This window comes from Macaca nemestrina, chromosome 10 (assembly GCF_043159975.1).
Source record: "Macaca nemestrina isolate mMacNem1 chromosome 10, mMacNem.hap1, whole genome shotgun sequence".
Lineage (NCBI taxonomy): Eukaryota > Metazoa > Chordata > Mammalia > Primates > Cercopithecidae > Macaca > Macaca nemestrina.
The window spans coordinates 49,217,280-49,230,012 of record NC_092134.1 but is presented as its reverse complement, the minus strand read 5'-3'; the positions used below and the strand labels follow the sequence as shown (position 1 = coordinate 49,230,012).

Sequence of the window (12,733 nt, the reverse complement as noted above, 5' to 3'; positions counted from 1 at the left end):
ACGGTTCTCATTAAGAGACAGAATGTAGTTCAGTTGAAGCCAGTGATTGAAGAAAAACTGTTTTTTTGTCTGTATTCTGTCAAGGTATTTCTAAAACCAGTTTGATTTTGTGTGTTTATTTTGTTTAAATTTTTATATGTACCTGTACTTCATTCCAAAAAGAGTATAGAGACTCTATGTATTAAATAATTAAATTTAAGTGGCAGAGTGGTGAAGAAGTAAAGCAACAGGGAAGACATTAAGAGACAAGGGAGACAGTATACCACAAAATACTCACAATTTTTTATTCTTTGCTAGAGTGGTTCATATAGCTAATTTCAAGTGTCCTAGTAGCCAATACAAAAAAAAATCAATATATTCAATTTCAGCATTTACAGTGATTATAAATAAAAGCAAACCAGTTACTATGGAGAATAAATCATTAGAGAACAGATATTTATTAATCAGCTGCTGTATACTAGACAATGAGAATTTTGTGATCAGATAAGTTCCTTGCCTTCATGGAACTCACAATCTAGTGTGAAAAAAGATCATTAGATGGATATTTAGAAGGGTAAATGAGAAGCACAGCATATAGGACATGACTGTTTCCTCTGTTATACTTGCTTTGTATTCCTCTGGCATGTGATAATATCAGATTTTGTGTCTCTTTGAAACTGGGAGTGTGTATATATTTCCATGTGTATAATGCACCATTAACCAATATTTAACAGGGCTTTGGCCTTTCTCAGAAATTAGAAATTGTTTAAGATGAGAATATATATTATTCGACATTTTTATTCCTTGCAAGAACCACCACAATTCAGTTGTTGAATTACACTGCAATATAAGAGTGATTTTAGGTGTAGTCATTGGAACTCTATCTACAATAATTGTGGAATCTGAAACTTTACTTCTGTCCTTCATGTAGTGGCTTTTCCATACATAACACATTGTTCATTTTCCAAGAAAATTACAGGAATGGCTAACAGAAATGGAAAATAGTTTTAGAAATAAGGTTATTTTAGCAGCGATCCAATATAAACAAATAGTAATGCGGTTAATAGTGAGAACTTCATTCTTGTGCTGACTAGAAACTTCTGTCTTGTTTATATTATCAGCCTAAAGAAATCCTCATGAGATTCTATAGCCCATTTCCAGCTAGTCGAACAGAATATTTTCAGGTAGAAATATTATAATGCAATGCTTCAGTTTTAAGTTTCAAATAAGCAAACAATATATTTGGGGAGAATATTCTGAATCTAACGGTGAACCTAAATCTGAAGCCAAATAATATTTAAGGATTAAACTATTATCATGTTAGCTTAAGCTGTCAGGAAATAGTTAATAAGTGATAATGTCACATGATCCTTGGGGTGTTGCTTCATCAGCCAGATACCTCTGTGGCCAGTGGCACCTTTGCCTGAGTATTGCTTGTGCCTGCTGGGCTCATTCTGCCCCCTCGTCTGGGCAGGCTGCACTCAGCTCATGCTACTGGCCTGAATCACACACCTGCCAAGGGCAGGCCAGGCACAGAGCAGCAAGGCAAGTGTGAGCAAGTGAGTGCAGGGTCTAGCCACTGCACATACCCGGGCACACCAGCTGCGGTGGCAGGGCGGGCAGCTCCAGGTGCTGGCATAGGTGCTAGCTCCATGCAAGGCTGTGGCTGGACCAGATGTACCACACAAAGATTATGCTGCAGGCACTGCATCTGCATGAGGGGAACACAGTGACACCTGGAAACTTGGAGATGCCAGAAACCACAGAGCCTCAAAGAGGGTGTCACAGCCCTGGCTCGGGGAAGCCCTAGGTCTGGGCTCTTCAAAGGGCTGCAGTATGTCTCTCCTCCTTGCCTGCAACGTGGCAACTGGACAGGGGTAGGGGGGTGCTGTTTCAGTCCTGATTGTGTTATAACTCTTCCAATCCCACCAATCAGCAGGTCCCAAGTTTCTGTTCTGTGTCCAGAAAGAATAAGGTATGTGGACAACTGGAGGGTGAGCAAGGTGGAGAGGAGCTTCATTGAGTGACAGTAAAACTCTCAGGATACCTGAAGTGGGTAGCTCCTTTCTGCAGGCAGGTCGTCCCAACATCTGTTTGAGTCTGGCTGAGTCTGGGGTTTTTATGGCCTTAGAAGAGAGGAAGTATGTGCTGTTTGGTCCATGGATAGCCGTGAGTGGGCCCAGAAAAAGCACCATAATTTCTCACTCTGGGCTGTGGACTCCACCCAGAACTGGCAGCCTGGGCCCCAGGCTTCCGGCCATCCCTGGCTTGAAGGTGGGGTTTCACCGGGACCTGCCCCTTTCTACCTAGGAGCCTGCCTACCTCCTACCACTATCAATATGCCACCCACAATGCCCAGGTTGTTAGTGCTGAGGGTCAGCTGTAGGCCCACTCCCAGCTGCCCTCAGGGCTCCCTCAACCTCCCTCCCATGCTCATCAGTGCCCAAAGTCTGGAGGGGGCAGAGGCAGAAGGGGGCTGGTGTGTCAGCATTGCCCGGGATCAGCACACACCTGGCCGGGTCACAACAGTTTTCCCAACTTGGCCACACTCTGTTCCACCCCCATTTGGATGCAGGGAGTGGGGAAAAGCCAGACAGCAGGAGAAACACTTTCACGCCTGTGAGGGAAAGGGGCTTCCTGGGCCCAGCTGAGAGTGCAGGGATGTCCAGGTCTGGAGACATGGCTGGGTGGCTGCAGCTGAGCCTGGGAATGTAGGGCTCCAGCCCCGCCAACTTGGTAGAGAGCAGGGCTCCCCCCTGTTCCTGGCCCCTGCCAGGTCTATAGAGGGTGCAGCCCCAGCCATGCCTCCCCTGCTGCATCTGGCATCCCTGCAGCAGCTGCTGCAGATGGGCCACCACCACCATCAGTGGGGTTTGACATATGTATTAACTAGAGTATAAGATAAGCTTCTGTTAACCAGAAAAGAGAAAGGGACCACTAAATTAGTGCATAAAAAGTGTACATTTACTTCCACTAATCCTAATGGACAGGATCCAGGTTTGATAGGGTCGTACTGATGGCTTCAAAACTTGGCTTTCAACTTGGAGTCAAAAAGTGTTGATCTAGGTTGTGCCATCATCCAGACAGAAGGAAGGGAGAGAGGGCCACAGGAATGCGTGGCAAATTTTTTCAAGTTGAGTCCTGGAAGTGGTAATCATCACTTAAACTCAACAACTATATGAGTGAAAAAAACTTAATCTCAGGGGTATGTGGAGCTACAGAAGGCTAAAAATGTAATATTTTGAAGAGCAGATAATACCCACATGTTTGCAAGAAAGGAGAGCATGTACTGGGGACACCCAGTAGTCAGCCATAAGATATTCTGTCCTAACCAAAATTTCCCGAAAAATAATTTGGTTCTCAGATTTATATATCTTACTTTTATACTTTATAATACACATGCCTTAAATATAATTAAAAACTGTTAAGGAATAGGCTTACCCATAATTTCAACCTTTGAATTTACCAAGTATTTTATATTCCATCACGTATTTTCGTTTAAAAAAATTGTGTAACATTGTTATATTAACATTCTGGTTATGTATGAAAATAGTTTGTGGTCATTGTCTATTTTTATTGCATTTACTCACCATCCTGATAGATAAATTATATTTCCTGTGTTTAAATATATATGTCACTACACCTCTCAGAAAACCTCCTGTATTCATTGAGAATTTTGGCACTTGATCTATATTATTTACCCATAAATTCCTGTAATGATTATAGATAAATACAATGCCAATCCATCATCTTATCCTTACTATTCATTGAAAAGAAAATTGAATTTTGAGATTAATATGGCTCTTAGTAGCCCATAATGTTTATCCAGAAAGGTAAGACTTGCTCCACGTATGCAGGACATATTTTTCAAGTGATAAAATGGAAAAAAAAAAAAAGAGGAAATGTATGACTGCCTCAGAAAAGTGTGTGGGGGCTATCTCAAATAAGGGTTTTTGTAGGGTATTTTAACCATATTTGTGTATCCCCTAAAATCCAGAGCCTAGCCCTTAGGTTTCCAGAATCAGAAATGAAGAAATCATCCAATCTCTCAAGGAGAAGTCTCAGTAATCAAGTCAAGTGAGGGAAGGCTGATATATATAAAATATAAAGCTATATTAGGTTAAAATAATTGCTGCTCTGCAACAATTACATAAAAACACTACTTTATAAATATTTATGAGTATGAATATTTTGCATAAAACAGCATGCCATTGGGGTATAGATAGACAAATTCACCCTTTAGGAGATGATACTCAAATGAAAGAAATAACTTATCTAAATAATTGTAATATAGGACAATGAACAATGAGACAGAAGTAAAAATATCACTGCCTTTAAACTTTCAGTCTTCTAATTTAAAAAACAAGTATTCTTCATATCTTCAAGTTGTTCAACAAATAATTTCCTTCCCCTCATCTGATATATGGCCCAGTCTTCAAAACATAGTTAACATTGTTTGAAATAGAATATAGTAATACTGGGAATACTATTTTCCTAGCACATTTATTGATTAAACCTGTGTTCCCTGTTGATATGCAGTATGACTGTTAAAATATACATATTTCTCATTTTTATTGTAGGTCTACTTTAAGGATCTATGTGATTTAGGTAATACATTAGCAAATTTACTTATTTCTAATTTAGCAATACACTGTCTTCATTATGATGCTCTTATGATAGGCCTTCATTTCTTATAAGGTACGACACCTGTATTATACAGAATTTAACTCAGTTGTGAGTAAGTGAAAAATAAAATTTCAAAATTTATGTGGATTAAACACAAATATTTCTCACACATAAATAGGTAATGGATAGACTAGAATTAGTAAATTAGCTCCACAAGCATTAGGACCTAGGGTGTTACTACCTGGTTTTGGTACCAAAGTCAATATCTGGTTTCTTCTTCATGCTTCGGTCCTAGTAATGAATTCAAATTCTAGACTCAGAAGAGAAACCAGGAGGAAAGAAGCATTGTCTCTGCCATTAAGGGTGGATACTAGAGGTAACATATACCATTAACACTTCCATTAACAGTTAAGTCCCACTTAACAGAACTTAATCACCTATAATTATAAGAAAGTCCAGGAAATATTCACTTATATTCAGAGATATTTCTGCTAAATTGAAAAAAACATATGTTAAAATAGATAATGGGGGTCCATGATTTTCTGAATAGTCTCTCAATTTAATTATCTTCAAGAAAACGAAGTCTCTTCTTGTATAATTCATTCAAGTACACTCTAGAGTGATTATCTCAAAAGCTACTTAAAATCCTGGAGAAATCCTAATAGATTATTTTGGGGAGAATTTAGAACTTAAATTTTCTATACATAACACTGCATACTGAGAAATCTTGAAAAATATAGAAAATTGATGAAAAGGGATAAAATTTCAGAAAATACTTGCATTTTTATACACCCATATAAAACAGAAAATACGACTTAGAAAGACATCATTTATATTAGCAACAAAATGTGTAAGACAATGAGGAACACACTGAGATATCTTAGTAAACAGTGATTTTTTCCTGAACCTTTACTTACATATATATATATATTTTTTTTTCATTAGCAAACACTTGCAGAACATTAGGCAGAATCAGTGGCAATGGTCATTCTCTCTGATTTGTTGTTGTTGTTGTTGTTTATTTTAAAGGGAAGTTTTTAAATTTTTATCTCATATATAATATTTTAGACATTGCTCATAGAGTATTAAAAAAGGAAAGAAAGAAAATACAGGAACTAATAATCTATTTCAAGGTGTAAGACTAAGAACAATAAAAAAAAGACCAAAAAAGTAGAAGTAATTATAGCAATACAATAATAAATGTACATCAAAGCCAGTGAATAAAATTCAACAAGTAAACTTTTTTTTTTTGAGATTTGTGTACTCACACAAGAATATGTAAAATGTGGAACCCAAGTTTAGAAATGTAATTACAGACTGATCTCAGTAATGAAAACAGACACAAAAATACTAAATAAAATTACAACAAAACCCTCAATCTAAAAAGCAAAACAAATTTAGAAAAAAAAATCTACAAGACAACAAAGCAATGACCGTGATTTTTCCCAGATGTGATGGGAGGAAAAAGTGGTTTCATATTGTTCTCTATTAACTCTACATATAGGATTATGGTAGTCACTTTAGCAAATTAACTGATTTACCTGCTGATTGTGAAGTGTTTTTATCTTCAATACATTTTGAAATTATCTAATTACTTTTTTCTGAACATATTGAAATAACTACTTGGTCTCTTTCTTTTGCTGTTAATGGGTCAGTTAATATCATCTAGTGTGAAAGCATTTTTTTTCTCATCACATCTGGAGAAAACCACTATGGTGACATCAGGCTTTGCTACTTCCCCCCCACCCCCCGAATTTGCTCTATTTTATATTTTTAGATTTAGGGTTTTTGTTGTGATTGTATTTAGCGGGTTTTTTTGTTTGTTTTTTACTTTTTGGCATCTGTTTTCATTACTGTGATTGGTCTATAATTACATTTCTAAACTTAGGTTCCCCATTTTACATTTTTTTGTGACAGTAAACACATCTTAAAAACAATTGTTTATTTGATGAGTTTTATTCACTGGCTTTGATCTACATTTATTATTATTTTTATTTCTATAATTTCCCCTCTTCTATTTTTTTTTTTGAGGGTATTTTCCTTTTCTTAGTCTTACACCTTGAAATAGATGAATAGCTCCTACATTTCTTTTCCTTTTTAACTACTCAATAAACAATGTCTAGGCTTTGTGTATTTTCTTCATACACAAATATATTTTACTGTCAAAACTGATTATTCATCTTAGTAAATATTACATTTAAGAGTAAAAATGTTATCACATTACTGTTTAACCATAAGAACTCATGTGGCCACCTTCAGTTAGAAAGTTATGTCAGAACAAATTTAACTGGAGTAGATAGAAATGAAAATGTAATATTTTAAGTAAAGACTGAAGGTAGAGTAGAAATAAATGCTATGCTATTAGATGCCAAAACCACAGAATAGCTTACTACATATCTGCAACACTTTTTCCATAAAGCCATATGTAGCTAACAAAATTCTTTACTTCTACTAGAAACAAATTGATTTGAAGTATGAAGGTGTCAGAGTAATCCTTCCTTCACATTGCATTTTATAAAGCTGTCACTGTATACTTGGATTTCAAAGCTTTCCTTGCTGCCTTAATGTATAAAAGAAGGAATAATTGGGAGGCCCACAAATAAAAATCACTAGAGAAAGTGATATCCTTAGGCATGTGATCTTCTACTTATGCTTGAATCCTCTTTCTCCCTTGATTTTCTCTCAACCAAGCTTGCCCCACTCCTACAAGTCCATACACTGTTGCATATTCTTTAAATTCTATCTTCATAATGCCTTTCTTATTTATTATTGTGTTTATGTCTAATTTTGTTGGCAATTTTGGATTGCTATATGCAAATAATAATTTTCAAAGGAGTTTTGCTTCTTTTCAATTACTCCCTTACCCTCATCTAATTGTATAGTTTCTACATTGATAACCTCCAGAACTGCATCTTATATCCTATCTGTCTCTATATTCAATTCCTGGTATGTATTACTAACTATAGATATTTAATGTACCTGAAACTTTTTCCTGGCGAACTGAATGTATTATTTCTCCAGAAAACCTCTTCTTCTTGAATCCCCCTTTCCTGTTTATGACAGAATTATAGTCCTATTCTCCCAATCTTCTTTGACCTTGCTTGTCTGTTCTCCCTTACAACAAATCTAACAATTGTCAAGGTTAGGCTTATATTATCTTTCTACATTTATCAACTCTTTTCTACTGTAATTATTATGAGATATTTTAAACATACATTAACTGCTCTTCTCTTCCCGTGAATCCGTCGCCATGAAGGTGGAGCTGTGCAGTTTTAGCGGGTACAAGATCTACCCCGGACACTGGAGGCGCTACGCCAGGACCGACGGGAAGGTTTTCCAGTTTCTTAATGCAAAATGCGAGTCGGCGTTCCTTTCCAAGAGGAATCCTCGGCAGATAAACTGGACTGTCCTCTACAGAAGGAAGCACAAAAAGGGTCAGTCGGAAGAAATTCAAAAGAAAAGAACCCGCCGAGCAGTCAAATTCCAGAGGGCCATTACTGGTGCATCTCTTGCTGATATAATGGCCAAGAGGAATCAGAAACCTGAAGTTAGAAAGGCTCAACGAGAACAAGCTATCAGGGCTGCTAAGGAAGCAAAAAAGGCTAAGCAAGCATCTAAAAAGACTGCAATGGCTGCTGCTAAGGCACCTACAAAGGCAGCACCTAAGCAAAAGATTGTGAAGCCTGTGAAAGTTTCAGCTCCCCGAGTTGGTGGAAAACGCTAAACTGGCAGATTCGATTTTTAAATAAAGATTGCATTATAACTCTAAAAAAAAACAAAAAAACAAACAAACAAACAAAAAAATACATTAACTATTAGAAAAACACAACAAATATATATATTTCTTTTTGTATGGATGGTCCGATCTTAATCTCTTGCTGTGTTTAACTCAGATTCATTTTTCTATTTTAAATAAATTATAGCTTTAAAAGTTGAAGACTTCTATATATATCTTTACTTATATATATAGACTTCTCTCTATATCTATTGTTCTGACCACAAGCCCATCCTTTCATCTCTTGAGTACCTGCTTTTCTGAATTTGATGTTTATTACTTTAAATTTTTTATTTATTTTCATTATTTACAAATATATAACACTGGCTTATATATTTCAAAATTCTGTATAAAAGGTACGACATTGTATATACTGCCCGGATTTTTTCACATATTATGTTTTTGAAATTTGTTACTGTTGATACCTGTATCTCTAGTTTATTGGTTGTGATATGTCATATTATAAACAGAACATCATTTGCCCATTTGAATTTTACAGAATATTTAGATTAATTCTAATTTTTAAATGTTGAAAAACATAGCAATATTCTTATAAATGTCACATTGTGCATATGTATTAAAACTATATATAGTTTTTACCAGTAGTTAAATCACTAGGGTATAGAGTATGTTAGTTTTCAGTTTTCCTAAGCTTTTGTTAAATAGCTTTAGAGAGTGGTTGAATCCATTTTTATTTCCTATAATTAATGAGCTTTCCATTGTCCCTCAATCTTATTAACAACTGTTCTTAAGAATTGTTTTGCCAGCCTTATGCCTTTAATCTTAGCACTTTGAGAGGCTGAGCCAGAAGAATTGCTTGAGACCAGGAGTTCAAGACCGGCGTGGGCAACAGAGTGAGACCCCATCTCTAAAAAAATAAAAATAAAAATAAAGCCAGGTGCAGTGGCATGTACCTTTAGTCCCAGCTATTTGGGAGACTGAGGCAGAAGGATCGCATGGATTTCTAGGCTGGAGTGAGCAATGGTCACACCCCTTAACTCCAGCCTAGGGGAAAGAACATGACCCTGTCTCGATAAAATACAATAAAATTGTTTTGATTTTTTTTGATTTTTCCGAGTCCGCTGGATAGAAATGATATTTGTATTTCCCTGATTACTAATGAGACTACAACATACTTATTGGCCATTTTATTTTTCTTTTTGCAAATTGCTATTCATATTCTTTGCTCACTTTTATATAAAGTTGATGCTTCTTAGATTATTTTATTATGACTTTAAGAAGCTCTTTATATATTCATAAAAGAATAATTATAACTAACATTTATGTAGTGCCTACTAAGTTTAATAGACCTAAAAATGTTTTCTATTTATTAGCACATTTCATGGATACTAATTCTATTTTGAATATATATGATAAAATGTATTTTACTTGACTGCTGCCTTATAATGTAGAGAATATATTCATTTTGGCATATTTAAATTCATTAGCCTATTTGTTTTATGTTTTTTTGTTTTTGTTTTTGTTTTTTTGTTTTTTCAATGTCTCTAAGAATTCTTTGTTGCTACCAGGGTATTAATATATTTCCCTATATATCCTTTTTAAGTAGTTAACATCTTTATTTTCACATTTAATTATCTAATACCCCTGGAGTTTACTTTCAGCAACATTGAGATCTGCTTATTACTATATTCACAAGAAGACTAGTTGTCTCATCACCATTTGTGTTTAGTCTATAATTTTCCAGCTGAATTCTTAAATCTTCTGTCACATATAAACTTTCCACAATTGTGTGAATCTGTGTCTGAGCTCTCTATTATGTCCAATTGGTCCATTTATCTATTCCAATGACAATATACTTTACTACAATTAGTATAACTACATAATATATCCTGGTACTGACACAATTTATTCATCCACCTTGTTTAAAATTGTATTGGTTGGCCGGGCACGGTGGCTCACGCCTGTAATCCCAGCACTTTGGGAGGCCAAGACGGGCGGATCACGTGGTCAGGAGATCGAGGCCATCCTGGCTAACACGGTGAAACCCCGTCTCTACTAAAAATACAAAAAATTAGCCGGGCGCAGTGGCGAGCGCCTGTAGTCCCAGCTACCTGGGAGGCTGAGGCAGAGAATGGCGTGAGCCTGGGAGGCGGAGCTTGCAGTGAGCCGAGATTGCGCCACTGCCCTCCAGCCAGGGTGACTGAGCGAGACTCCGTTCCAAAAATAAATAAATAAATAAATTGTATTGGTGCCCATTCTAATTATTCTTGAGAAGTTCGTTTTAAAACCATATCAACATTTTCGGAGTTAGACTGGCTCTGTAGATTGTATTTTAGACAAACTCTAATGTTCATGATATTGAGCCTCTTATATTCAAACATAATTCGATTTTCAGATTTTCATTTATCTCCATCATCTTTTACATTTCTTAATAAAGTTTTGTCATTTCTGTCTTTTAAAGATCTACACATCTTTAATAGATTGATACTTCATTATATTTTGATAATGTAAATGATAAAATTTTCTACATCAGCTATTTTTAAAAAGCATTTGTTAACATTTAATAAACCTCCCTCCATGTGACTTTAAGTAACTGAGACAAGCCCCATACTCATAAAGAAATCTTCTCCTCAGCTCTTCTACTGAAACATTGGCTTTCATGATGATAGGTTGCTTTGGGAAATTTTTCTTCCCCAGACAGAACATTATAGTAGGCCTAGAACAGAGAAAGGGCTTATAGTACACCATAGCAGGCACCAACTCCCAACCCACACCTTCTGGGATCTAGGTAGGCCATGTTTTAGATACTTGTACTGACATAGCCACTGATTGTCTTTGCCAGTGAATCAAGACCAGTAGATTCATCGAGAACTCTAGCACACCAGGACAAGAGCTGTGTCAGGATGTTACTCTGGTGTCAGCTTGAAATTAGCTTTTGAGTGTTTATTCTGGCATATAATAGCACAAATTTAGTTTCATAACATTCTTTATTTTCCTTTCTCCATATTCAGTTTCCAGATTCAGAGTCTTAACCATCTCATTGTTATTTTTACAGAAGACAGTAGTTTTCCCTCTTACTTGGTACGGTCCTTAAACATTCTTCATCTTTCATCAGTAATATTCCTAAAGTACATTCCCAGCTATGAGTCTTCTATTTTTATGTATTGACAAAATGGCAAATTCAAAACTTGTTAAACTTAAATACATGACCTTAGCATGCCCTGCATGTTTAGACTCATCTACTCTTTTTCCATTTTGTGATCTGTTCCCAAGCTCGCATGGCTTGTGGTAACTTGTAGTTTATTGTAGGATCCCAGCATGCCTACTCCAGTTACTTGCTGACTGTGGCTAGATGGTGCCTTTAGTTTTTTTGACATGTGGTTCTCTCCAAAGGGAAGTTCACAACATGGCAGCTTGATTATTTTGATTATTTAAAGGCAGCGAGGAAAACAGCCTCTTCAAAAGGCCAAAAGCTAAAAATTTTTCAATAACGTTTATTTAGTCAAAAAGCACTTGTATTTATTCACTCTTTCAATAAATTGAGAATCTCCTACATGCACTACAGTGTGGTATGTTTAGATGCTATACATTTGGATAAATCAGACATGACCTTTTATAGGCTATTATAAAGACTAGTGCAGGAACATAATTACATATATCTCATCACCTTTATTATTTTGTTTTAAAAGGAAATTTTAATAATTATTATTTGGGTGTACAAATATAAAAATATTAATGTTTGCCTCTTAGTAGTTATATGAGCAATGTACTAGTATCATTTCCATTTTAATGTTATAAGGGATTAATTATTCTCTCAATCCCACACTTCTAGTAAGAGTTAAACCAGGATTAGATACAGGTACCTAAAATATTAATATTTTCTTTATATTTTCCAAATTCTTTGTAATGAACTAATTTATGAAGTATGTATATAGTATATATGTTTTATATTTGCATATGATATATAATACAGTATATATAATATGTATGTGTACCACATATATACTAAGAGTCAAGTCTAAATCTAATTTTTGATAGGTAGAGAAATAGTTTTTCTATTGCAATTCAGAATCCATCTGAATTTCCTTGGCAATAATGGTTCCCCTTATTTACTTGATTTAAACGTACACATAAAAGCTATTTACACTAGCCATGGTGTCACAATACAAATTTTTCATACTGCTGAAGGTTTGTGAAGTACAGAGAGGTCTTGACAAAATGTCAAACAAAATTAAATGAGGTAAATTATTTGTCAATCAGTATGAATAAAACGTAAGTTGTATAAAAGAAAGAAAATTATTTTAATCATTAGGATGCCATAAAAATAGCATTAGAATATGAGACATACCTGTAGCAGAGGCTGACTAATCAACCTGTGCGCCAAACTATTAA

The 12,733-nt window shown here is 35.4% G+C and overlaps 1 protein-coding gene and 1 non-coding gene across 2 annotated transcripts; one reads left to right on the top strand and one right to left on the bottom strand.

Annotated features, from left to right (window-relative positions):
* The first annotated feature begins 7,819 nt into the window (after window positions 1–7,819).
* On the top strand, window positions 7,820–8,368 carry LOC105473273 (large ribosomal subunit protein eL24-like). Its single transcript, XM_071070685.1, has one exon. It carries the CDS (start codon window positions 7,856–7,858, stop codon window positions 8,327–8,329), a length of 474 nt encoding a protein of 157 aa, XP_070926786.1. The 5' UTR covers window positions 7,820–7,855; the 3' UTR covers window positions 8,330–8,368.
* Window positions 8,369–11,134: 2,766 nt separating this feature from the next.
* On the bottom strand, window positions 11,135–11,263 carry LOC112425168 (small nucleolar RNA SNORA3/SNORA45 family). Its single transcript, XR_003016220.1, has one exon. It is a non-coding gene; the product is annotated as a small nucleolar RNA SNORA3/SNORA45 family (small nucleolar RNA).
* Window positions 11,264–12,733: the final 1,470 nt, after the last annotated feature.

Coding starts and splice junctions, on each gene's coding strand:
- LOC105473273 (XM_071070685.1), top strand. CDS start 7,856: ATGAAGGTGGAGCTGTGCAGTTTTAGCGGGTACAAGATCTACCCCGGA.